Below are 25,993 nucleotides of genomic sequence, written 5' to 3'. Positions count from 1 at the left end.
GGCGGAGCGGGGCGCGGGGCGCGGGCAGCGCCGCCGGCGGCCGCAGCCCCGCACGGCCCCGCACGGCCCCGCACGGCCCCGCACGGCCCCGCACGGCCCCGCCGAGACACGTCCCGGCCCCGCCGGCGCGGCGGAGGTGAGCGCAGGGGATGCGGGGGGTCCCTGTGCCCCCAGGTGTGAGCGCGCATGGGGGGGCGTCCCTTCGCGGGGCATCGGGGGCGTCGCGGCCTTTTTGTGGGGGTCTCCCCTATCTTTTCATCCTTTTGGGTGGGCATCGGTGCTGGCGGGGATCTCCCACCGCTCTGCATCCTGGCATGGGGGGTGGGTGATCCTCTGCTGCTTTCCATCTTTCCGGTGGTGGGGGGAGTCCTTGCGGGGGAGGGGGTTCTCCATCCCTTTACATCCTTTCGGGGGGATCCTCCATCCCTTCGCATCCTTTATGGGGGGTTCTTCCGTCCCTTCGCATCCTTGCTGGGGGGGTGGGGGGAGGGCCGCTCTGCATCCCCGTCTTGCTGCATCCCCCCCAGCTTTGCATCCGTGCCCGGGGGCGGGGGGCTGTCCTCCATCCCTTCGCATCCTTGCTTTGGGAAGGGGCTGTCCAAGCCGCTCCGCATCTTTGCGTGGGGGGTCCCCCCACTTTGCAGCTATTCATGGACGGGGGTGGGGAGATCCTCCACGTTTTGCACCTTTGCCTGGAGGGGGTCAGGCTGCTCCGCACGTTTTCATGGCGGGGGGAGGGATCCCGGCAGCGCTTGACACATTTGCACCGCGGTGCTCCGGGCCTCTCTGCACCCTTGAGCTGGGAGGGGAGGGGGTGTGTGCGCTGTCACTTCGCATTCCTACATGGAGAGGGAGGGGGACCTGGCTGCTCTGCACCCTTGCATGGGGGCGGCGTGGGGGCGGGGGGGCTTCACCTGACATCCTTGCCATCCTGGGGAGGGAGGATCCTTCACCTTTACATCACTGTGCGGGAGAAACTGGGCCCACGCTTGCCTGTGCTCCCACAACCAGCACAGGGCAGGGCTCCTCACCCCATGGCTGGGGAATTGGGGGGGGGTCCAAATTGGGGGGGCTCTGCAGGCTGATATGAGGCTGGGCCACAGAGGGGACAGCGCTGAGCAGGGCACAACCTGCTGTCACCTGTCATGCACGCCCCCCCCTCCCCATCCTGGTGCCCTCCCAGGCGTTTGGAGCCCCGCCGGGTTCAGAGCCCCCTTGGTGACCCCCCCTAGCCCGGGCACCCCCTGGGCAGAGCTGCAGGTGGGCCCAGAGCCCCTCAAAGCTGCCAAGCCTGGGCCTCCACGCTCAGTGATTCAGCTACTTGCAGGGAGCTTTAATTTTCTCGCTTCAAACTCGAGTTCTTGCTGCCTCGTGGCGGTGTCGGCGCGATGGATTACCTGCGGATTGAGATGCTTTCTAAGGGAGTTTGTGGCTGCTCTGTGTGGCCGGCACAGCGGAGCCAGCGGCCGGACACGCTGCCGGAGGAGGGGAGGGCAGCGCAGCGCCGGGATGTGCGGGCAGCTCGGGAATGGCAGGATTAATAATTCATCTTCCAAACTTCAGCGTGCCAAGGCACACCCCGCACGCTGCAGCTCACTGCCTGGGTTTTAACGAGATTGCTGGTGTCATTTTCTTTTTTAAAAATGGCGTTTTGGTGGTATTTGAATATCTCGGTAGCTCCCAGGGTGACGGGTCGCAGAGCTCGGTGAGGAGGGCAGGGTGGTGGCGGCATCGGTCCGGCAGAGCCTTGCTCTGGCAGGCAGAGGGTTAATGTGCACCGGGCTGTGCTGTCGCAAACGCAGAGCAGGAGCAGGGCTCTTACCCAGACCGCTGTGATGCACTCAGACCCCAAATGTCCGCTCCTTCTCCCGGGAGCTGATGCCCGCGGAGAAAACTGGAGATGAAGCATATTTTGCTTTGAGCTGTCATCTCCCTCGGCCCAGTTCTGAACCAAAGATGCTCATCCTCCATTTTATGGCGGATGACAAATCAGCCGCCGATGCCAAGATCTTGACAAGTTACGAACAACAGCCCTCGAGCCAGAAGTGTTAAGAAATAAAAAAAGAAAAGCAAGAACGCTTTTTCTTCCCCCCCCCCTTTTTTTTTTTTGCAGAGCTGCTCATCCAAAAAGACACCCTCTTGAGCTGCGCCCCGCGGGCATTTCACACATCTCTGAGCAGCGAGGCTGCAGCCAGCTCCAGGCTGGGATCTGCCTCCTGTTCCCCACATGCACCCGGAGTTTTGTAGGGTGCACGCCCGGCTGTGCTGGGGAAAGCCAGGCGGACAGGCAGGGGAGCGGCCGGCGGAGCGCAGCCCCGCAGGGAGCGGGCTGGGAGCGCTCTGCTCCGCGCCTGGAGATGCCAGCGCTGCCTGCGCCTGTTCCCAAAGGCAGCGGCGGCGGCTTTGCAGAAATCCCCTCTCTGCTGGCCCAGGGCTTCCCCGCTTTATCAAAGCGCCTTCTATACTGGGGAGAAAAAGGCTGGTTTGTTCAGCAGCGTCCTGCCCGCACAGCCCGGCAGCGAGCGAGGGAGATCCTTCTGGTAATGAGCTGGGCACAAAAGGGGAAAAAAGCTGTCATTGAAGATTTTCCTTTGGTGATAGAGTCATTAAAAACAACACATGATTCCTGGGCCAGCAGGGATCTTTCGCAGCCAAAGCAGAGCTGAGATGTGTGCCGTGTTCCCACAGCCCCAGCCCCTGGCTCCTCCTCTGAAGATCAAGGCAGTGCCGCTGCTCCCGGGCATTCCTGGCGCAGGAACCAGGCGTGGAGCAGCCAAGGGATGACGGAGGAGGGTCGTGCATAGCTTCATCCATAACTTTCCCCTCCTTTTTCCTTTTCCCTTCAGCATTAGGATATCGGGATGGACTTTTTTTTTTTCTTTTTTTTTTCTTTTTTTTTTTTTTTTATGGATTCTGCCTGGATAGGGATACTCTGATCTGTATCCGTAGCAGAGATAGAGGCAAAGGGTGAATGGGAAGGACCTGGAGAAGTGGGCCTCAGCTCCATAACCATTGCCAGGGCTCCCCATTTCTGAGAAATCAAACAACAGAACCCAAGCTCTGTGTTAACTGAATGCCAAGGAAAGTCCTGCCTGAAAATCCACTTGCCAGAGATGGGGCTGTTCAGCCTGGAGAAGAGAAAGCTCTGGAGAGACCTCAGAGCCCCTTCCAGCACCTAAAGGGGGCTTATCAAAAGGAGGGAAAGACTTTTTACAGGGGGAAATAGTGACAGGCCGATGTGGAATGGCTTTGAATCAAAAGAGGAGAGATTTAGATTAAAATTTAGGAAGAAACTATTGGCTGTAAGGGTGCTGAGGCCCTGGCACAGGGTGCCCAGAGAAGCTGTGGCTGCCCCTGGACCCCTGGAAGTGTCCAATGCCAGGATGGACAGCAGGAATTGGAGCAGCCTGGGACAGGGGGAGGTGTCCCTGCCCATGGCAGGGGGTTGAATGAGATCATCTTAAAGGTCCCTTCCAACCCAAACCTTCCTGTGATTCTGTGATTTACAGCATTTGCTCTCACCTACCCTAAAAGAAACATCATCTAGGTAAAACCCCTCCAGCAGCCTGTTTGTTTTAAACCAGACTCACAGCAGGACGAGGTTTCTGTCCTGACCCCAGGGTAATGCTTTTATGGCATCCTCCTAAGCAGGGCTGGTGCTGCAGAGCCCATCCCTCGGCAGTGGTGGGGGTTTGGAGATGCTTCAGTCAAGCGCTGCTCCTAGAGCTGAAACATTTTACAGTAGAAGGAGGGGGGAAAATATCCCCCAAACCAAACCACCAACGGTGACATTTACTAACAAAGCTCCCGAGGAATATTTTTAGCTGTGATTTAGCGTTGTGCTGCACTTTGCTGTGAAGTGTTCCCTCGCTGCCGTGGGCCAGGAGGAGCCGCAGAGGGGCCGGGGGGAGGCGGCGGCGCTGCCCGGCGGGACACGGGGCGCGGCCGGGGAGCCCTGGAGCCGTGCCCCCGGCCAGCCGGCCACGGCTCTCTGCCCCCTTTGGCAGCAGGGCCTGGCCCTTCCCCAGCTCCTCCCAGATCTGTTCCTGGCCGGCAGAAAGATCCCTCTGGCCCACCCGGGGGCTGAGACCTCTCCTCTGGTTTCTCAGCCCTGCGTTCCAGCCTCTCTGATCTCCTGAGGATGGGGGACAAAGCCACCATCCCACACCCGGGATTTCAGCCTCCGAGGCATTCTTCCACCTGATGCTTTGCTGACCCTTTTGCAGTGGGGCTGGGGTGTTTCTGTGGTCCCAGACCATTCGTAAAGCCAGGCTCCTTTGGGATGCAGAGGTCCCAGGGAAGGGGCAGGCAGTGGCATGGTTCCTCCCATGCCCACCAGCCCCCAGTGCCGCCCTGAGAAATCACTCTTGCTGAAGTCCTGCCCTCTGCTTTACTTGGGATCCAGCTGGTTTTAATATATTTAATGAACCTTTGGAGCAGCAGTCACCTTCCCAGGGAGCAGTGACATTTGTCATGCTGCTGGTGTTCTCAGGCGCTGGGGCTGGCAGAAAGAGAAGAAGTGGTGGCAGATGCATTTTGTAAATTGGAGCAGCGAGTCCTTGCAGCTCACGCTCCATTTTGTGGGAGGTAAATCAGCAGATCTGGCCCAGCTCTCCCAGGCAGGTTTCCCCCTGCACCACAAAGAGCCACCTGCACAGCTTTTCCTGGCTGAACTTCTCCTGAGACAACAGAACTTCAGCCCCTGTAGGCTCTGCTCTCCCCATGGCTGGTAGGAAAAAAGGAGTTTAGAGCCACCTGAAGCAGAAGTTGCTCCTCAACCATGAGGTGGCTGTTGGTGGCCTCTCTGCCCTCTGCAGGTTTGTCCTGTTGCTCTTTGAACCATCCCACGCTGGTTTCCACCACGCTGTGGCAGAGCTCCACAAATTGACACCTCGAGGAGCTGCTGCTTTCACACCTACACCTATTTCTGTCTGCTCAGAAGCATCACACACCCCCAGATCCTTCCCAGCCCTCTTCTGCCTGATCCATCCTGCCAAACTCCACAGGATCAGCTCCTTCAGGCACCAACAACCCCACGGAGTGTCAGCTCTGCCTCTTGTCCTTTCCCTGACTTCAGATTCAGGGGTTTTGTTGCTCCTTTCACTATTTCAGGACTATTTTGTGCCTCCCTCCTGCCCCCAGCCCTTCTTCACCTCTGCATTCCAAGGGTTCTGCACCACAAGCAGCCACCACAAGATGTGGCACTTCTTGTTTGTTTAATATTCACTTACAAATTTTTTGTTCATGGTTAATAGGTTTTTCAACATATCTCTTGGTTTTTTTTCACTACTCTGGCTCCTGGCATCCGACCAAAGATTTGCTGCCTTGCAAAAGCCTCCAGTTCCTGGCAGTGTCTGCTCCTCAGGGCTCAAAAGGACCCTGGGGAGCCCAAATTGGGAAAGACCTTTGATTGCAAGGGCTGAGCAAACAGACTGCCCCAAAGCTTGGCCCAGAACTGAGCTTCGGGCAGGGCTGACCCCAGCTCCCAGTCTTGAGGTGTTTGTTTCACCACACAGTACCCCACACCCTCCCCAAATGCAAGCTCGGGGTTTTTCCTGGCTGGCTGAAGAGTGAAGGAGCTTTCCCTCATTCCTGCTGCTCATGCACCCCTGATCCCATGAGAAATCCTGGAGGTGCCTCGATGGCAGCATGGACATCCTTCCCTCCAGTGCTGCCCATCTCTGCCATGGCTCCACTCCCACTCCAGGCTTCTCCTGCAGGGAGCACCCACAGAAAACAAACCCCAAAATGGTTTTCTGCTCCACCACGGCTCAGTGAAGGAAGGTGGGAGCCAGGACACCTCTCCCTTCTCTCTCAGGCCACACCAAGCAGGGCTCCAGGGCTGCAGGTGCTGGGCACTGTCCAAGCCAGAAATCTGCCACAGGGTTTAAGCAGCACCTGAGCGATCTGAGGTCACCTGCCTGTCCCTCCTTGCAGGGCCAGCAGAGCACAGCTGGTCCTTCAGGTGTGGATCTGCCTGCAGGGCTGTAAATCACAGCCCAGTGGGAGAGAGAGTGGCTTTGGGGGCAGGGAGGGGATCAGGGCACAGTGATGCACATGGAAAGCTGCTGCAAAGACTGTAAGGAGCAATGACAGGACACAAAACTCTTTTTTTTGGAGCCTGTTACAAAATGAGAGCTGCTTTTCTGCCCTGATGGACCCCAAGGACATAAAATGCCAGGTGCTGGTGCTGCTGAGGTGAAGGAGAACATCTGGAAGGAGCCAGTGGAGGGGTCACCCCTGGGCCAGCAGCTGCAAGTCACACCCCAGCCTGCCTGCCAGGGACTGGGGCAGCCCTTATTGACCAGAACTGCTCTGGGGCAGCAGGGGCTGCTCCTCAGTGCTGCCAGCAGCTCTGGATTTGAGATGCTGCTGGCAGTTTGTTCCTTGGGGCAAATTGTTGGAATTTGAGGCATTGATGATTCTGAGATTGTAGAAAGTCTCTGTCTGTCAGCCCCCTGCCAAAGCAGAAGCCAGAATTGGTCTGTGCTGTTTCCAGGTTGTTTATTCTGTTTATCTCTCACATGTTCTGCTGCCCTGCCCAGCTCTGTCCTGCAGGGCAGCGTGTGGGGCTCTGCCCTCAGTGGGATGTGACAAACATTCAATACCAGAAACTCCTGGGCTGGATTTACAATAACGTGCCAATATCTGTCACCTACGTTGGACAGTGTGTCCCCAGCCTGAACCAACAGAAAAATGCCAACACCACAGTGAGACAGGGAGGGCATGAAGAAGGAGAAAAAGGACAAGGCACACCCAATTTCCTGCATCTTGTCCCCTTTGGACCCCTAGTCTAGAAACCTAAAATTTTACTTTTTTACCCATGCCACACTTAATTATGACTTGTATCAAACACTCAGAGCTGGTAATTGATCCTGTAAGAGTGAAAACTCTTTTCCATGGACAGAGATCACAGCCAGTGTCCCTGGGGGCTCTGTCCAGGGGGGTTCCTGACCCCCTGCCAGGGCAGCCAGAGGGATGCTCTGGGCTCCCACACCACGGCTGTGTCCAGTGCCCGTGGCCGTGGCTATGACCCAAGGGGATGCTGAGAATGGCTCTTTGTTCCCTGCCTCTAATTGCTGGCCCGGGCAGCTCGTTAGGGGCTTTGCCCTGTGCCCTCCATTCCCTGCAGCCTGGGACGTGCCAGGGCTCAGCCTCTGAGGGCAGATTTTGGGGTGACACAGAAAACCAGCTTGGGGTGAAGCTGCCTCAGTTCTTTGCACGGCCTGGGGGGTTCGGGGCTGCCCAGAAATCGGAGGGGGTTGTACATGTACACGCAAATGCTGTCACCCAGGAACTGCAGAAATTTGATTTTTGGGAGGCGGGGACAGCACCACATCCGTGAGCAGGGGAGCACTGGAGGACACAGAGCAGAAATTTGATTTTTGGGAGGTGGGCACAGCACCACATCCGTGAGCAGGGGAGCACTGGAGGACACAGAGCAGAAATTTGATTTTTGGGGGGTGGGGACAGCACCACATCCGTGAGCAGGGGAGCACTGGAGGACACAGAGCAGAAATTTGATTTTTGGGAGGTGGGGACAGCACGACATCCGTGAGCAGGGGAGCGCTGGAGGACACAGAGCTCCGAGCCCGAAGCCCCGCAGAGCCCTGCGGAGGGCTCAGAGCCCAGCCCTTCGGAAAGGCTTTGGGGGGAGCTGGAATTTGCATTTGAAAGCAGCGGAGGAGCTGCTGCCGCTGCTGGGAGCGCTGGCCGGGTGCTCTCAAAGGGAAACTGTTCCGTCCAGCGCTCCCGGGGCCAAAAAATGTGAACTCCGCAGATCGCTGGCTCCGCTGGCGGGCAGCATCCCTGGCTCCGCTCACAGCGAATGAGGGGAGCGGCTTTTTTGGGAAAGATGGAGCGGGTGGGGAATGCTCGGGACGTGAAACGGGAAATTCTGCTCTCTGGGAACGCTCTTGGTGCCCTCTGGTCAGCACAGGCACCAGTTCGCTTTGGGAGCTGAGCTGAGCCCGGATGCACTCGTGGCACTCAAGACCCCTTGTGTGAGCCTGTGGGGTCGCTGCCTGTCCCTGTCCCAGTCCCAGTCCCAGTCCCAGTCCCAGGGTCCGTGTCCCAGTCCCAGTCCCAGGGTCCCTGTCCCAGTCCCAGTCCCAGGTCTGTGTCCCTGTCCCTGTCCCAGTCCCAGGGTCCATGTCCCAGTCCCAGTCCCAGTCCCAGGGTCCGTGTCCCTGTCCCAATCCCAGGGTCCATGTCCCAGTCCCAGTCCCAGTCCCAGGGTCCCTGTCCCAGTCCCAGTCCCAGGGTCCATGTCCCAGTCCCAGGAGACACCACCATGGATAATAAATGTTCCTTTTTTGCCTCTTTTCCCAGCCTGTGTCCCACCATTCACCCTTCACATCAGCAGGGTACCCTGTCCCCAGCACCCCACAGCCTGTAGTGCCCATCCTTCATCCTTCCCTGTGGCTCCCATGGGTGCCCTCAGTGGGGATGAGGCCTTTGATCTCCCTCCATCTCCTTAAACCCTATAGAAAATGAACCATCCCCAGTTCAGGGCGGACAGTGGAGCAGGGGACTCCCAGGGATGCTGTGGGACACCCAAAGATGCTGTGGGGGTGCACACAGGAGCTATGGGGACACCCAGGGATGCTGTGGGGGCACCCAAAGATGCTGTGGGGGTGCACACAGGAGCTATGGGGACACCCAGGGATGCTGTGGGGGCACCCAAAGATGCTGTGGGGGTGCACACAGGAACTATGGGGACACCCAGAAATCCTGTGGGGACACCCAAAGATGCTGTGGAGGCTCACAGGAACTATGGGGACACCCTAAAATGCTGTGGGGGCACCCAAAGATGCTGTGGAGGCTCACAGGAACTATGGGGGCACCCAGAAATGCTGTGGGGGCACCCAAAGATGCTGTGGAGGCTCACAGGAGCTATGGGGACACCCTGAAATGCTGTGGGGGCACCCAAAGATGCTGTGGAGGCTCACAGGAGCTATGGGAGCACCCAGGGATGCTGTGGGACACCCAAAGATGCTGTGGAGGCTCACAGGAGCTATGGGGGCACCCAGAAATCCTGTGGGGACACCCAAAGATGCTGTGGAGGCTCACAGGAACTATGGGGGCACCCAGAAATCCTGTGGGGACACCCAAAGATGCTGTGGAGGCTCACAGGAGCTATGGGAGCACCCAGGGATGCTGGGGGGCCACGCAGGGAGCTGGGATGAGCTGGCCACAGCAGCTTGTCTCAGTGCAGTGTGTGCACAAATAAAAGCCTGGAGAGCCTGCAGTGAGCTGGAAATAATGGCATTACAAGCGCTCCCTCGCTTCTCTTTGGGCTGGATGAGGCTTCTCAGGGCCAGCTGAAGGGCTGAGCACAGGGCAGTTTGCTCATGGCTTGAGCACAGCTCTGGGAAGTGAGTGGGAAAGGACACGGTGGCACAAAGGCGGGGACATCCTCACCTCCAGCCTGGCACCCGGGTGCTCAGCAGCACCCCAAGGTTGGCACCCCCAGAGCGCATCCATCCCCTGCTTGCTGCACCTGCCCCGTGCCAGCGTGGGGAACTTCTGGAGGAAGCTGGGGGAGCGTGGGGGGAGCAGGCACATGGTGAGAGTTGTGTATTTTGGTTTTTCCTTCCCAGGAGAGGCGTGAGGGCTCGCCATGCCGCTGGTGAAGAGGAACATCGAGCCCCGGCACCTGTGCCGGGGGGCCCTGCCCGACGGGGTGACCAGTGAGCTGGAGTGTGTCACCAACAGCACGCTGGCTGCCATCATCAAGCAGCTGGGCAGCCTCAGTAAGTCATGGCACAGCCACCCGCTGGGGGATGGCACCGGGATGGCACTGGGATGGCACTGGATGGCACTGGGATAGCACCAGGATGGCACTGGATGGCACTGAGATGGCACCAGGATGGCACTGGATGGCACTGAGATGGCACCAGGATGGCACTGGATGCCAGTAGGATGCCCCAGTCACTCCCACCGGATTCAAGCACAGAGAACCAGGGGTTGTGTGAGAGCCATGTGGGCTGCAGCCACTCCTAATTCAGTGGGAATTATGCAGCTTGTTGAAAATAGGAGGATGTGCCGACTTTTAATTTTTAAATTTTATTATATATATTTATTCATATAATTTTATAGAATTAATTGCTTCTGAAACAAATTATTATTGTTATTATTATTTTAATTTATTTTCTATTATTATATATTTATTATATTTATATTATTAGATATATAGATCTATAGCTATAGATATAGATATATAGTTATATAGATACAGATATATAGTTATATAGATACATAGATAAACTTTTTAAGTTTTGGGGGTTTTTTTTGCTAAGCTCACAATGGGCACTTGGTGACATTTTGAGACCCATTTTCCTCCCACAGCTGGTCTGTGCAGTGGGGGATGGAAAGCTTTTCAGGAGCCCCTTGCTTCTCCACTTGGCCAGAAATAGGAAGGTCAGGTGAAGATTTAAAATACCCCAAGCTATTCTTTTTAAAGTTAGAGCTTTTTGAGGAAGAGAGGTCTTGATCAAAGGTCTAAACCCTCAGCTGTCTTCGTGCCCTGGGACTGACCTCGGCAGAAAAGGGGCAGATGAGAGCACTGACACACCACTGTGAAGGTTTAACAGGGGCAACTTAGTTCATGCAGAATATCCACTTAAAATAGAGAGAAGCTATTCATGCCCCAGCTCTTTCACACACATCCAGAAGAAGATTCTGCTCTAAAATACTCCCAGAAAAATAAACCCAGGATGTAGGGAGCTGCTGGAAGTGCAGTGGCTCGCACGAGCAGCGCCCATGTCTGCTCAGCTTCCTATGCAGGGGAAAAGGGAGTCAATGTGACCCAGCTGGTGAGTGCTCGGAGGAGGTTTACAGGTGGGCTTGGAGGAAACCCTGAGGATCCCTGGGATGGGATGGGATGGGATGGGATGGGATGGGATGGGATGGGATGGGATGGGATGGGATGGGATGGGATGGGATGGGTGCTGTAGCCTACAGATATCAGCAATGCTCTGCCAGATACCTCACTCAGTGCCATGATAGGAATAACTCTAATAAAAAGCTAAATAATCCTAAATAAATAACTGTAAATAAATAAGCTGTTGTAGGGATGCACTGAGAGATGCAGGAAAAGAACTGATAAAGTGAAACAAATTACAGATCCTCCCTGCTGTGGCACTGTCCCCAGTGCCCTGCTCTTGGCTTTCTACCTGAGCTGAATTTCCCCAGGTCACATTGTGTGATGGTCATTTTTTTTGGCTGATCTGCCCTGATGGATCCAAGGGCTCTCTGGGGCACTGGGAATGTTCTGTGTCCCTGTGGGTGCTGCTCTCCCTGGAAAGGGGTGCTCATTTGGGCTCCCCCGACTCCTTGCAGCACTTTGGGAGAGGATGAGGCTCAGCTCCCAGAAATCCAGGCTGGGGAGAGCACCCCAGGGAGCCAGCGGGGAGGGGGTGCTCCAGGGGATGGGCTGAGCCGGGCAAGCCACCTGCTGTGGTGACGGGCGCGTTGTCCCCTGCCAGGCAGGCACGCAGAGGACATCTTCGGAGAGCTGTTCAACGAAGCCAACAGCTTCTACATGAGGATGAACTCACTGCAGGAGAGGGTGGACCTGCTGGTCATCAAGGTGACGCAGCTGGACTCCACCGTGGAGGAAGGTGAGGGGCTGGGGCTGGTTTGGGCTGATGTCCAGGCGTGCTCTCGGGACCAGACCCCCGCCATGCCGTGCTCGGCGGGCTGAGGCCACCCCTGCATCCCTTGTCCTGCCTGTGCCCCCCCAGTTTCGCTGCAGGACATCAACATGAGGAAAGCCTTCAAGAGCTCCACGGTGCAGAACCAGCAGGTCGTGTCCCGCAACTCCATCCCCAACCCGGTGATGGAGATGTACCAGCGCTGCGACAAACCCCCGCCCCTCAACATCCTCACGCCCTACAGGTACGGGGCGCAGCTCTCCCGGGGGCTCCGAGGGGGTCCTTTCCATGAGAAGGATCTGGTGTGCCCCCATTTGTGTGCTGTGCTGCCTCCCCCATTGTGTGGGATGCTTGGAACGTGTGTCCACAGCCTGCAGGTGCTGACTGCTGTGTTGGATGTGTCTGTGGTGGGGCAGCAGCTCATGGTCACGACACCAAAGCCCTTGGGAAGGGGAACAGGGGATCTTCTCCTGTGGCTGGTAACCCTCTCTCCCCTTCCCAACCCCCAGGGATGACAAGAAGGACGGCCTCAAATTCTACACCGACCCCTCCTACTTCTTCAACTTATGGAAGGAGAAGATGCTGCAGGCGACAGAAGACAAGAGGAAGGAGAAGCGCAGGCAGAAGGTGGCTGGGGGCAGGAGGGGGACAAGGAGGCTGGACCTGGGGACAGTCACCTCCTGGTGCAGAGGGCTGGGTGATGCTCCCCAGGGACTGCTCCTGCTCCGGAGGAGCCGGGCTGGAGGTGGAGCCGTGGCTTTGTGTTCCCGCAGGAGCAGCGGCTGGTGGAGGACTCCACCCGGGAGGTGAAGAAGGTGAGGAAAGCCCGCAACCGGCGCCTGGAGTGGAACATGATGGCGTATGATAAAGAGTTCCGGCCGGATAACAGGTTCTCACCATCCCCCTATCACATGGCATCATCGGAAGGATCACTGTCCCCAGATAATAGGCAGGTTCTACCTCCTACACCTTCAGCTCACCGCTCTCCTTTGCTTTGCTCTTCCTCTCCGTCGTTGCGGGGGACGTGTTGCCCACAGCAGGGTCGGGGTGCTCAGCTGGTAGCCCGTGGTAGCTTCATGGGTAGCTGGTGTCCCCAGGGTGTCATCCTGGAGCTCAGGAGGAGCCTTGTCACTGGGATAAAACCAGAGCACTTTCCGTTTCGCAGCTAAGGGAAGAGAGCGGTTCAGCTCTGTTGTGTCCTCCTCCCCTCTGCTCTCACTCTGCTGCCTCGTACATCGATATTTTCATGGCTTTTCCTTGTTTTGTCGTCTCAACCCCAAAATACCCCCAAACCCACACCCCCTGAGCTCCCTCAGGACTACAACAGTCGGCTTTTCCTGTGCCGCACGCAGGTCCTACGCGTCGGACGCTGCCGACCACTCGTACCCGGCCAGCCCCAACCACCCCGCGCAGCTGCTGGCCCCGGCGGCCCACCTGGCCCCGGCGGAGCACAAGGAGGGGCTGGCGGCCACCAACCCCCCCGAGCTCGTGTTCCGGCCGGCCGCGGGCAGCCGCCAGAACAGCCTGACCCGCCTGCAGCAGCCCCACGCGCCGCCGCCCGCCGAGGCCGTCCTCAACGGGCCCAGGCCCCACCTAGTCAAGGATTACGGGTAAAGCTTCAGCCTGATTGCTGCTGGAGGGGTGTGCAAAGGAAGGGAGGCTTGGTGGGGGTCTGACCTCCCATTTCTGGGCTGATAGAGCAGCAGAGCTCTCCTCTGCAGCATCCATGGTCCAAAGCTGCTGGTGAGACTCAAGGCCAAATCAGTCAGGAGCGCTTTTGGGATAACATCATCCCAGATAACGGGGCAGAGTGGATGGAGGGCTTTTCCCTGGGGTGTTGCCTGCTTTCCACCACTGCATTACCCATAGCCCATCCCACCAGCACACCTCCACCACCAGTCCAGCTCCGGGACAGAGCTTTCATTGGGGTTCAGAGCAAACTAAACCAGCTGGGTGTTGGGATGTTTGATGGATACTGGGATGGGTGATGGTAGCTGGGATGGGTGATGGGTGCTGGGATGGGCGATGGGTGCTGGGATGGGTGATGGGTGCTGGGATGGGTGATGGGTGCTGGGATGGGTGATGGTTGCTGGGATGGGTGATGGTTGCTGGGGTGGGTGATGGTTGCTGGGATGGGTGATGGGTGCTGGGATGGGTGATAGGTGCTGGGATGGGTAATAGGTGCCATCCTTCAGTCAGCAGTGCTCTGGTAGCCAGGAGGGCCAGGTGTGCCCTAGAGGGCCTCAGGTCCAGCATTGCCAGCCAGGCAAGGCAGGAGATTGTCCTTCTCTGATCTGCACTGGGACGGCCTCACCTTGAATACTGGGGGCACCATAATATAAAAAAACATTGAGATATTAGACAGTGTCCAAAGGAGGCCATGAAGATGGCAAAGGGCTTTGAGGAGAAGCTCTGTGAGGAGTGGTTAAGGGCATTTGGCGTGCTCAGCTGGAGGAGACTGAGGAGAGACATCATTGCAGTCCACAAATTCATGTGGGGGAGCAGACGGGCAGATGCTGATCTCTTCGGTCCAGTGACAGGACCGAAGGGAATGGCCTGAGGCTGTGCCAGAGGAGGTTTAGGCTGGACATCAGGAAAAGATTCTTCCCTCAGAGGGTCGTGGGGCACTGAGCAGGCTCCGCAGGGAACGGTCACAGCCCCAGACCTGGCCGGAGCTCCGGGAGCGTTTAGACAAAGCTCCCGGGGATGCCCAGGGTGGGACTCTCGGGGATGGAGCTGCACTGGATGACCCCCGTGGGGCCGTCCTGGGTCAGCCCATCCCGGGGCTCTGTGATTCTGCCGGCGCTGACCGCCGTGCCCCGTCGCAGCCCGCAGCCGGTGCCCATGGCCGAGTACTTCGTCCCTCCGGCGCCGCCGCCGCCGCCGCCCGTCATCCCGTCGGCGCAGACCGCCTTCGACAGCCCCATCTCGGCTCCCCCCGCGCTGGCGCCCGGCTCGGCCGCCGCCCCGTCCTACGCCCCGTCACCGCCCCCCGCGCCCCCCGGCCCCTACTCCGCCTCGCCGCCGCAGCCCGGCCCCTTGGGCCCCCCGGTGGCGCCGCCGCCGCCGCCGCCCGGGCCGCCGGCCGTGTCCGCCTCGCCCGCGCACTCCGCCGAGCCGCCCGCCGCCGAGCCGCGCAAGCCGCCGGTGCCGCTGGTGCCCATGAGCGACGCCCGCAGCGACCTGCTGGCTGCCATCCGCAGGGGTGAGTGCGGGCGCCGGCACGCACGAGCTTGGTGGCCCTGCTATGAATGAAAAGGTGTCCAGCCAAATTTAAAACGAAAAAAAGTGAAATATTTGTGTTGCAATCAAATTTTATCTAGCCAGCCGCAAGGAAAGGACAGAGCCGAGCCCGGGGTCGGCCCTGGGTGTGCAACAAGGAGTCAGCCCCAGCAGAGGTTTTCCTCTGTGCCCACACGCCTCCAGCCTGGTACAAGGTTTTTATAGGGAAAATTCCGCCTGAGGCCAAGATTTCGGCAGTCAGTCTTTTCTTCCATTCAGAGTCCATAGGTTAATAAGATTTTCTTTTGTGGTGCTGAAGAACAATTCAGTGTCAGGAGTTGGTGAATCTCTTGATGAAATTTATGGGAACGCTGTATTCACATGGATCTGCCCGAGGATTTCCATGAGATCCATCAGGGGTCGTTCATGTGATTATCAGTGCCTGGGGTCCCTCTCCAGACATGGCCCATCTCCTGGGGTCCCCGTATCTCTCCAGACATGGCCCATCTCCTGGCCAAGCCACATTTTTTACTTGTAAATCGGGTTTCAACATACACCAAGTTTCACCTGCGAGGGTCAGGGGGGAGTCCTAATACAAACGTGTATACTCCCAACAAATATTCAATATCACATATATCATATTAGAAATGGCACGAATTATATCTACTACACATAACAGCCCGGTGATGGGCGAGGATGGTGGGACCTTGCCGGGGGGGATAAATGCAGTGTAGAGGTGGGGGACTCACAGTTGGGGGTGGAATGAAGCACCTCAGATTGCTGGCAGCTCCCAGGCATGTGGCTTCCTCCCAGGCTGTAGTGGATGATGTGCTCCAAGGTCTCTCACATTTCCCTTTCCTGCAGATCTCCAGGTCAAATAGTAAATTTAACCTTTCAGAAGGTTCAATATCTTCAGGCTGAGTGGAAGGAGAGGAGGAGCTTTATTCTACCATACAGCTTTGTAGTCATATATTCATAAAATCCTAGAAATGGAAGGGACCTTAAAGCTCACCCCATTCCACCCGCTGTGATGGGCAGGGACGCCTTCCACTGTCCCAGGCTGCTCCAAGCCCCAGTGTCCAGCCTGGCCTTTGGCACTGCCAGGGATCCAGGTTCAGCCAGAGCTACTCTGGGAACCTGTGCCAGGGCCTGCCCACCCTCCCAGGGAAGAATTTCTTCCTGACATTCAATCCAGGCCTCAGTTTACCACCATTCCCTCTTGTCCTGCCAATCCTATCCTCTCATCCCATATAACTCTGTAACCACCAGGGCAGCAGCCCTCTTGTCCCAGCCAGTCCTTTATAACTGCGGGGGGATGCTGCACACCACTGAAGCCTCCCCCCTTTTCCTGTAGGAATCCAACTCCGGAAGGTCCAGGAGCAGTGGGAACAAGAGGCCAAAAAAGAGCCGGTGGGCAATGACGTGGCGACCATCCTGTCGCGCCGGATCGCGGTGGAGTACAGCGAGTCCGACGACGACTCCGAGCTGGACGATAACGAGTGGTCGGACTGAGGGCCCGGGCGGGGCGGGCTCGGAGCTCCCGGCTCCGCTCCAGGTGTGTACGGGCACCTTCCCCACCGTCGCTGCTCGGGCAGCAGCTTTGCTTTTACACTATGTCCAAAAACCCTTCGGGCAGCAGCAGCAGCAGCACTGGTAGGATACACCTCGGAGGCAGTGAGACCAGAAATTAGCAGCACCTTCACAGTTAATGACTTTCCAAAATTCTCTGAAGGCAGGTTAATAGGATTACTCCAGATCTACACCTGGAGCAAGACTAGACTGGCCCTGAGTGTGCTTTGTGAGAGAAGGGAGCCCCAGAGGCAGCAGTGCTTTTCCAGCTAAATGTTAATTGTGGTAACTCCTGGAGGAGAAGCCTTGTTTGCACAGCTGGTGCCACCACGGGAGCTCAGGGGTGGGCTTGGGGACACTCTGCTCTGGTGGTTTGGGGTCAGGCAGCTCCAAAGGCTGCGTGAGGGCAGGAGCCTCCTTCCCTACCGAGCAACGCACCATGTTTAGTAGCAGTTGCACCCTTGTGTTGTTGCTCCCTGGAAAATTATGGAATGCTTTGGGTTGGAAGGCACCTGTTGGTGACCTGAGCCTGCATCCACCCTCAGAGCTGGTTTTCTAGGAGCAAAGGGGGAAGGCAAGGCTGGTGTGGCTGGCAGGGAGACACAGCCTTGTCTGTGCTTGTTCTGCCTTTTCCAGTGAAGGAGTAGAGGTGTCCAGGGAGCTTCCCTAAGCCCAGCTCTCCTTGGCCTCAGCATGACACCATTTCAGTATTCTTTGGGAAAAAGTGAATCAGACAATCTGCTGCTTTCAGGGAAACTCTCAACTTGCACTTTGCAGCCCCACAAACTGTGCCTGTACAACTGAGATCAGCTCAGATCCAGGCACTGATTCCCCTGCCTGATCCTGCTCCATCCCCTGTCCCAGTCTGGACACTGATGGAGGAGCTGGGTAACCAGGCCCTGGTTCAGCCCTGAAAATAACACAGAGTGTGACCCATGGAAGACGTGTCACAGAGCTACAAAGGGAGCAGGCACAGAGGAAGGCAGAGCAAAGGGGTGGGAAATACTGGAAATATCACAGGCAGGTGTGAAAATCTGCAGAGAGCTGGGAGAAGTTCCCCACCTGTGGAAGATGGGCCAGGACCAGCTGTGGATTGGGCAGTGTGATGTCCCAGACCCTCTCTTGTGTTTCCCTCAGGGAAAGCCTGAGCTCTGTGCCCAATTCCCTGCCTCTCCCTGTAGCCCTGCAGGTGATGGCTACTTCAGCAGTATTTTGACTATGTAGAAGCAGCCAGACCTGAAAAAGAGGTGGGAGGATATGGCTGAGACCCAAATGCTGATGGTTAAATTCACAAAATCCTAGAACTGTTTGGGATAAAAGGGACCTTAAAGACATTTAATTCCAACCCCCTGCCAAGGGCACCTTCCACTAGACCAGGCTGCTGATTTCCTGGGAAATGCTGGTGTTGAGCAATGTCCCAAACATCTGCTCATTTACCCCCAGTGACAAACCCCTCATGGCCAGATGTGGTGAATCCTCTGCCCAGCTGCTGGGAAATGCCACCAGGAGCTGTCCCGTCTCTGGAGTGGCACAAAATGGTCTCTTGTCCCTTGGATGTGACACCTTCCACAGCTCCACACCCAGGCTGGGAGCTGTGCTGCTGAGTGGGCTTGAGCAGAGGTGCAGAACGGATTTGGGATGTGGGAGAGGGCAAGGCAAGAAGCAGCAGGATACAGGGAATAACTCATCTGCACAACCCAAGGAGCAGGAGTGACCAGAGGGGCAGGGAGACACGGAACCCTGCAGGTGGCCAGGAAATTCCTGGTGCACACCAAGAGCTCTTGATTCTGGTGCTGACCCTCTGAGATGCAGGGAAATGGCTGCAGGAGCTTTTTACAGAGCCCCTGCAATGCCCAGGACCTGCTTTCCTTGGGAAGGCAGCTGGGGTTTGGCTGGAGCAGGTTCAGAAGGAAGCAGTGTAAAAATTCATGGCAACATTTAAGGTGGTGTTTCTGGTGGATCGTTATTAATGTAGATACAATCACAAAACTGTGTGTAAGCAAAGAGAAATTTGGTTTATTTAGGTGATTTAGGAAGAGTAATAATAACCCTTTGTGAGAGAGAGAAAACAGCAGAGCTGGTGGAGCTGCTCGTATCTGTTCAGAGGTGGAGGAGCTGCAGAGAGGCTGTGGGGACCCAGCAGAGCTGAGGAGCCCCACTGGCCCTGGCAAGGGGCTCAGGGACACACAGGACTGGCTCATCCCTTGGCTCTGTCACTGTCCCAGTTCTGCCAAGCTGAGCCAGTCCTGCTGGGAGCTGGAGAGCAGCCCAGTGCCCCTGAGAGATCAAGTCCCTTCTTTTCATGCACCAGTTGCTCTGCGTGTGTCACATGGGCCCGTGGTAACTGGGGCAGGACTCTGGGTGTGGGGCAGGTCAGGGCTGTCCCTGGGGCCTTCCTGTCACCTCACAGCACCTGAGCTGGGGCTGGCAGCTGCCAGGACCAGTGCCGTGGCATGGCAAAGTGCGTGACAATCACAGGAGGGTTGGAAGGGACCCTAGAGGTCATTTAGGTCACTCAGGTCACGGATGCACAGCTGGCAGCCCCAGGGGGGCAGGAAAGGCTCACCCCCATGTCCTCACATCTTCATGTTCTTACACCACGTCCCCATCGGGCATCCCAGCAGCCCCAGCACATCCTCACCCGTCCTGTTCTGCTGAAGGGAATCCCCAGATTACACAAACCCAGGTCACAGCTGCAAAGCCAGCCAGCAGCACCATGACCTGCCAGCACTGCCAGCTGGTTGGACACATTGATTTATTAAAAAAATATGGATATTGATCTAGTACCGATATCCAACTGTGATGGACAAAAACTCTCTAACAGTTTAAAGTTAGAAAGTGTGTGTTTATTGTTTGTGGGGTCACTCCCAAATCCACACTTGCAGCTTCCAGGTGATTACAGAGTATTGAATACCCAAAATACAAATACATATTCACTTCCTATGCCAATCACTCCCAAAGCCATTCAGCATGCGTGCTTTGTCCCTTGAAATGGGTCGGTGTCCCTTTCATGGGGAGAGGTCCCAAAATGAGGAAGTCAATGAAGTCTTCCTTGTTCTGACCTTTCTACCTTTTCAATGCCAATCTGACAAATGAACTCTTGGTAGAACTCCCATTCCTTGTCTTCAGTTGGTTTCAGAACAGAGGAGGCCCACAATTGTCTTATGTTCCTAAAAGCTATTTGTCAGTTTGTGTATTCTTCATTATAAACCCAGCTAACTAAACATTGTGCTGACAAGCAATCAGTTATTAGTTAACTACTAACTCCTAACTTCATCAAGACTTACTCATTTATTTTAATTAAATCTAGTAAGGCTTATTTCTAACTAAAATCTCTAAAATCTCTAAATTCCTTAAAATTTACGTTTCAACATCACCATCCTCCTCTTCAGGGACCAGAGCTGCCATGGAAACCCTTCAGCTGCTGTGGTAGCAGGGCTGGGACCCCCCATCCTCATCCCAGAGAGGTGTCTGGTGGAGAAGTGACCTCAGGGTGGGTTTGGACACCCATTCCTGGTCTGACCAGGCACACCCAGCTCCTCCCAGCAGCACCACAGGGCAGGCAAGCACCAGGAGTCCTTCAGGTGGGAAAAGACCTCCAGCTTTCTCCAGGCTGGAGCACGAATGCCCAAATCCCATGAGAGCCATCCCATCCTCAGTGCCTTCCCTCGAGGGACTCAGCCACGCTTCAGCACCTTTATTTGAGGCAGATTAACCTGGTTTCTGCTCAGGTGACCTTTGCAACCCAACAGAAGTGACACCAATTCCTTGGCTGCTCTGGGCAGGTTCTGCTGGGATTGTGCCACGCTAATTAACACTGTCTGTGTGCCCCACATGCTGCACACTCAGTGTTTTGTACATATGTGCCTATTTCTGCACGTTCTCCCCAAAGTAGGCCATGTTGAGTTACACAACCTGAAATGCTCAAATCCTCCTGTGGGCTGATATAAAAGTGAATATTTAAGTATTTTATCTAGCTTGGCAGACATTAAAAAATACAATCCAGGTCACAGATGATTGAATTTCTCCTCTCTCAAGAGTGCCAAAATTGGGCTGAGGAGATTCTCTGTACATTAAGGTATTGTGTTCCCTGCTAAAATATAGCAGTGGCATTTCATTGCCAAAGGATAATCACATAGTGCCAAACATTTAATGAGCCCAACTGATCTCCTGAGAACTCTTCTTTCCATTTTATCTGCTTCCCCCTACTTGCCAATTTATGGGCATAGATTAAAAATAATAAATATGGCTGTCAACAGCAGGGGGGGAAGATCCTGTGTCCATACAAACGGGTTGGGCTGGAGTCAGTGGAACAGTAAATGAGTAAATTTTGGTTCTGCTTGGAGATATTCATGGAAGGCTGGCATCCTTGAGGTCCATCAGGAACCTCTTGGACATCGCAGGTGCATCTGAAAAGGGATTTTACAGGGAGCACTGTGCCCATGGTGCAGCTGTGAAGCTACACCAGGTGTGAAGGCTGGTCCTGCTCTGGTTGCTGGGGGTTGGTGGAAGTCCTGCAGTGTTCACTCCTGGAACTGCACTCCCTGTCTCCCTGATTTGGAGTGACCTCTGGAGCTGGCTGGTGATGCTGGTGGCTCTTAAAGGATCAGCATCCTGCAGGAAGAATGGATTGGGCAGTTTCTAATTTCCCACCTGAGGACAAGACCTAGAGAGGAGCAATCACCCATCCCACCAGGGCTCCTGCCTTTGCAGCTGTTTCATCTTGGGAAGGTTTTACTCCAGTGACAAACTTCAGGCTGAACTTGGCTTCTTCAGAGAGCTCTTTCCACAGAAGAGCCCTCAAATTTCCTCCCAGCAACTTTTCCATCTCTCTCTCCCTTCCCAGCCACCCAACAGCCTGAAGAGAAGCTTTGCAGACTCCCCTGAACCTGAATTAACACCTCAGCTTTAATGGCAAATGGGAGTTTTGCTCGGAGGGAGGCAGGTGGTAGCACTGGAGGTGGCATTTTGGAGGGTGCACTCCAGAGGTCCCCAGCTGGCAGGAGCTCCGTGCCTCTTCCTTGTGGATGGAGCAGGGATGGCCATGGGAAGCACTCCCCATGGGGGATGCTGGCAAAGGGAGCACAGGCTGTTCCTTTCACCAATATTCCCATTTTTTCCTGTAGCAGTAGTTACTTAGGGCTAAGGTTTTCTCAGCTGGAATTTCACTTTACAGATTTTTTTTTTTTTAATAAACTAAAAATAAGGGCAAGGAGTCTGTCCTGAGGAGTTTACAGTCTACAGCAAAGACCATGTAACCTGCACTGCACTTTAGAAGCCTCAAATGCTCACCCACCCATGGATTTCCCCTCGCCTGGGCAGCAGCACCTCCAGGGCTGTTGTCCCTTCCCGAGGTGACCCCTGAGCAGCACCAGAGCCACGTCCCCGCTGGTGACAGCACCAGGGCCCTCCTGCCCCACTCCCCCACGCAGAAGTGCCTGAGCAGAGCCCAGGAGAGCCCAGCCACGCTGGGTCTGTCCCTGAATGGTCCCTGTGCCCCTGGGGGCTGTCCCTGCCCCACACAGCTGTGCTCTCTGGGATGGTGTCCTGCTTTGGGAAGCAAAACCTGTGAGAGGCTCTGAGTCAGGAACACAATTTGTTAGGAAAAAAGGGAACAAAGAAGGAAATACATACAGCAGCACAAAAGAAGAAGCACTGACAGGGTTAGGGATACAACCTGACACTCGCTGGCTGGGGTGGTGGTGGCAGATGTGGTTCTGTCCAATCTGCAGATTGATGGAGTTTCCCTCTGGAGGTGCAGTGCAGAGAAGGTCTCAGCTGTTCCTCTTGGAAAAGGAGATTTATTTGCTGTCTGCACAACCCCACTGATATCCTTGATGGCATCTTTGGCTCCTCCCTCTGGGTGGAGCATCTCACAACAGAACGCTGTGATCTTATCAGCCATGTGGCTGAAAGAACAGGTTCTCCTGGAGGGACTGATCTCTGAGATAAGGGGAAAAAAGAAAGGAATTGCAGCTCGAGGTGGCAATGGAATACACCCCAATATGGCCAGGGAGGGGTGGGAATGGTGCCTGGGAGCAGCAGGGACTGACCCTCAGTGCGTTTAGAGTGTGGGTTTGGGTTGCAAGTGCTGGAAGAGGAGGTTTTCCCAGAGGTGTCTCATGGGCTGGGACCAGCCCATGAGACACCTCTGGAAAACCTCCTCTTCCAGCACTTGCAACCTGTCACCAGCCCATGAGACACCTCTGGAAAACCTCCTCTTCCAGCACTTGCAACCCAAACCCACACTCTAAAGCTGTTCAGTCTTTTTGAGAATCAAAGAAGGGCTTTTTTTGTGTGTGAATCTTTCCCTGCACACTGGGGATGCCAGGGGAACTGGTGTCAGCTCAGTGGCAATTCCAGCACCTGGTTCTGTGTGAGGTTAAGAGTGCAGAGAGGAGAAAATAAGGCAGAAAGGAACCAGCCCAGCATTTTGGGTTGGTTACGCTCACATCAGCCTGCACAGGGGAAACCTCAGCCAGGTCAGACCCTGTGCAAAGCCACAAAGGGCAGGGAGGGGAATAAATCTGTTCTGTGAGGGGAATAAATCTGTTCTGAGAGGGGAATAAACCTGTTCTGCAGGTCAGTGTGGGACTGAGCTGTGGCAGGAAGGAGCTGAGTCAGGTCTCAGGGAAAATTTTCCGGAGGTGAGGATGGAGAAACTCGGGTCACAGAGGCTTTGCCACGGCTTGGAGAAGCCAGAGAGAAGCTCTGAGCTCGTGTGCAGCCAGGGAGTGGTGGAGGTGCCCACAGGGCCTTTCTGGCACGTTTGTAATTCTCCCTCATCCCCCCTTGGGGTCTGTCCACTGGGTTACAGCCCCAAAGCATCCCCCAGCAGCCAGGGCAGCTGATTTTTAGTGTTGATTCTCCCCCTTGGTTTTGGTGTTGATCCTCAAATAGAATAAAGATAAAATGTGCTGCAGAACAAGCACTGAGAGGGAGGGATGTGAACTCGCAGCATTTCAATAGTTAAAAGGCAGCAGCTCCTCTGGACCATTCATGATCCACAAACTGTAGTGAGTAAACCATTAAGGTGGACAATTCAACATTTACCCTTTGATTTGGGGTAGCTCATTTGAGAAATCTAAAAATAAAATGTAAAAGACAAAATCTAAAAATAAGCAAACAAACAAACAAACAAAAAACCAAACCCATCCACAAAACAAAAAAGCCAACAAACAACTGACACGTGATTTCCAGAAGGATAAACTGTTCCCTTTCCTTCCCTCAGACCTGGAGGGAAGGTCAGACACAGCACCAGAATGAAGCAGGTGCCACCAGAACCACTTCCAAAAATCCCAGGAAACTGGTGTTTAAGGAAAAGCAATAATCACATCACTCCCAGTGCAGCAAGGAGAGGGTTTGCTGCCACTGAAGGAGGTGCTTTTGTCCCTGGAGGCCCCTCCCCAGCTCAAGGGTTTCAAATCCCATTGATTTTCACCTCTCACTGCTGCAGGTGCAGTCCTGGGGCCTCAGCTGGGATTGCTGACTCCATGGAAAATCACTTCTTGCCATGGAAAAAACACAAAAGTCTTGTGTTAAAAAGGGAGAGGACTTGGAGCTGGGAACAATCCTGTGATGCCCGTGGAGAGCTGCTGATGATTTCCTCCTGGCAGCAGGAACAGCTGTGCCAGAGCCCTGCCAGGTCTCCAAAAATCAGAGTCATGAGCATCAACATGCATCCCTCACTGCTCCCCCTCCAAATTTAATTTTACACTGAGATGTTTCAGCTCCAGCTGTAGTCGTGGCCAGTTTTCCACAAATGCTGCTCTTTCTGGTGTTTTTTTGTCTCGGGTAAGAGTAGATCAGGTAAAAAAAGCAAATCATAGGATCTCAGAACTGTTTGGATTTCCAGTCTGGTTTCCATCCCCTGCCATGGCCAGGGGCACCTTCCATGAGAACAAGTCCCACCCAACCTGCTCAAATCCCTGCAAATTTAAAAAATCTTTTTCTTCAAAATGCATTTTCAGGAGCTGCTGGCTCCTCACCTGAACAGACTTCCTTCATTTTGGGGTTGCCTGACTTGTTGGGGGCACCTGAAGCAGGGTGTGAGTTTGGGGTGATGCTGAGCTGTGCTGGCACCTTCCTCCCCTGTGCCTCCAGCTGTGCCCTGCCACACAGAGGGTTTGGGTCCAGAATTCCTGCTGGGCACCCCACGGGGCCAGGGCAGCTCCCAATGACACAAGTGCCTTTCCTGGAGGTCCCTCTGGCCCTGCCAGGGAGCTCCTGGGGTGGTGGTGCTGCCGTGCTGGGGACGGGCAGAGCTCACCTGGGCTGGAAGCTGGAGCTGCCCAGAGCCCAGGGGATCCCCTGGGATCCCTCCTTGCACAGGAGTGTCCCGGGGAGCACCTTTCACTCCGGTCTTGGCCAGCCCCAGGAAACCTTCTGCAGCCACCTGGAGGCATGGCAGCAGTCCCCAGAGGCCTGGGAGGTGTGGGGAGGGGACAGACCTTGTCAGCACTTTGCTGTGGGTTGCTGCTGTCATGGGGAAGCATTCAGGAGAGCCTTCCTCTTCCTCCTCCTCCTCCTCCTGCTGCTGCTGCTGTCCCAGCCTGGGGACAGGAGCCATCTCCTTCCAGCTCCCATCCTCTTTGGAGCCAGCAGGAGCACTGACACCTCTGGGTGAGGCCAGGGGCTGGAGGAGAGTTATTCTGGAGGGAATTGAAGGCAGCTGAGGATCATCTCCTGTCCCTGCAGACCAAGGCACCTCAGACCCCCAAACCCCTCTGCAGCACCCAAGCTCTGAGCTCAGGAGGCCTCCTGGAGCACTGGGCACCCATCCTGCCAGAACAGAGCCTCCGTGAGCAGCCAGCTCCTGATGGGCATTTCAAAAGCACTTTTCTCTCCTTTTGGCACCAGCTGATCACACACAGAGCCCAGAGCCAGGCCTTGGGCTGCTCTTTGTGGAGATTGGCCCCAACCCTGCCGGGGTGGCACAGAGGGGACGGGGACACCTCGGCATCCCAACGCTCCTGCAAAAGGCTCATTTTTTAATCCCAGCAGAAGAATTACTCCATCTCCTTAGATTTGCCAACTGGCAGAAGGAGCTGATGCAAGACAGGCACCTTCCCAAGGGAGGGTGACCCAGGTCAGGCCGTGAGAGGTTCCCATTGCTACAAAGCTGAGCTGAGGAAGGAGATGTTCGCTGTCTGGTGGGGTCTTTAGCCATGTGCACTTAGTCAGTAGGTGAGTAGATGTTGCTGCCCGTATCTATCTCCCCTACCCAGTTGCTACGTGTGAACAAGTGTATTTCTCCCCAGTGTTGTGGGTTCTGCCTGTGGTGACACGAGGATGGAAAGGTAGGGACCACCTCGAGCTTCCTCCTGTACAGGGCAGAGAGGAAACCTGGATCGGTCCGAGGCACCGCTTGTAACTACATTTGTTCAAGAAATGTCATCTTAACCCCAACTGTTGACACTTTATGCATGTGCTAATTAAATTTAAAAGAAATTAAAAAGAAAAAAAAAAGGAAAAGAATTAATAAAGATTTTAAGAGGTTACAGTAGATTTGGGTTTGGCTTTTTGTCGGCTTTGCTGTGAGTTAA

At 55.4% G+C, this 25,993-nt stretch overlaps 1 protein-coding gene across 1 annotated transcript; it reads left to right on the top strand.

Annotated features, from left to right (window-relative positions):
• On the top strand, window positions 1-25,953 carry LOC110467882 (actin-binding protein WASF3). Its single transcript, XM_021525284.3, has 9 exons — window positions 1-136; window positions 9,603-9,755; window positions 11,490-11,624; window positions 11,748-11,901; window positions 12,167-12,284; window positions 12,431-12,606; window positions 13,010-13,267; window positions 14,486-14,862; window positions 16,234-25,953. Exons 2-9 carry the CDS (start codon window positions 9,623-9,625, stop codon window positions 16,389-16,391), a joined length of 1,509 nt encoding a protein of 502 aa, XP_021380959.2. The 5' UTR covers window positions 1-136; window positions 9,603-9,622; the 3' UTR covers window positions 16,392-25,953.
• Window positions 25,954-25,993: the final 40 nt, after the last annotated feature.

The sequence above is a fragment of the Lonchura striata genome, chromosome 4A, assembly GCF_050655825.1.
Source record: "Lonchura striata isolate lonStrDom1 chromosome 4A, ASM5065582v1, whole genome shotgun sequence".
Classification (NCBI taxonomy): domain Eukaryota; kingdom Metazoa; phylum Chordata; class Aves; order Passeriformes; family Estrildidae; genus Lonchura; species Lonchura striata.
Note: the sequence above shows the minus strand (reverse complement) of the source record. Positions and strands in the feature narration are given on the sequence as shown.

Bases quoted from the DNA above. Each gene is read 5' to 3' on its own strand.
- LOC110467882 (XM_021525284.3), top strand. From the start codon at position 9,623: ATGCCGCTGGTGAAGAGGAACATCGAGCCCCGGCACCTGTGCCGGGGG. The intron at 9,756-11,489 runs GTAAGTCATGGC...GTCCCCTGCCAG, and splicing joins CAAGCAGCTGGGCAGCCTCA to GCAGGCACGCAGAGGACATC. The intron at 12,607-13,009 runs GCAGGTTCTACC...TGCCGCACGCAG, and splicing joins TCACTGTCCCCAGATAATAG to GTCCTACGCGTCGGACGCTG.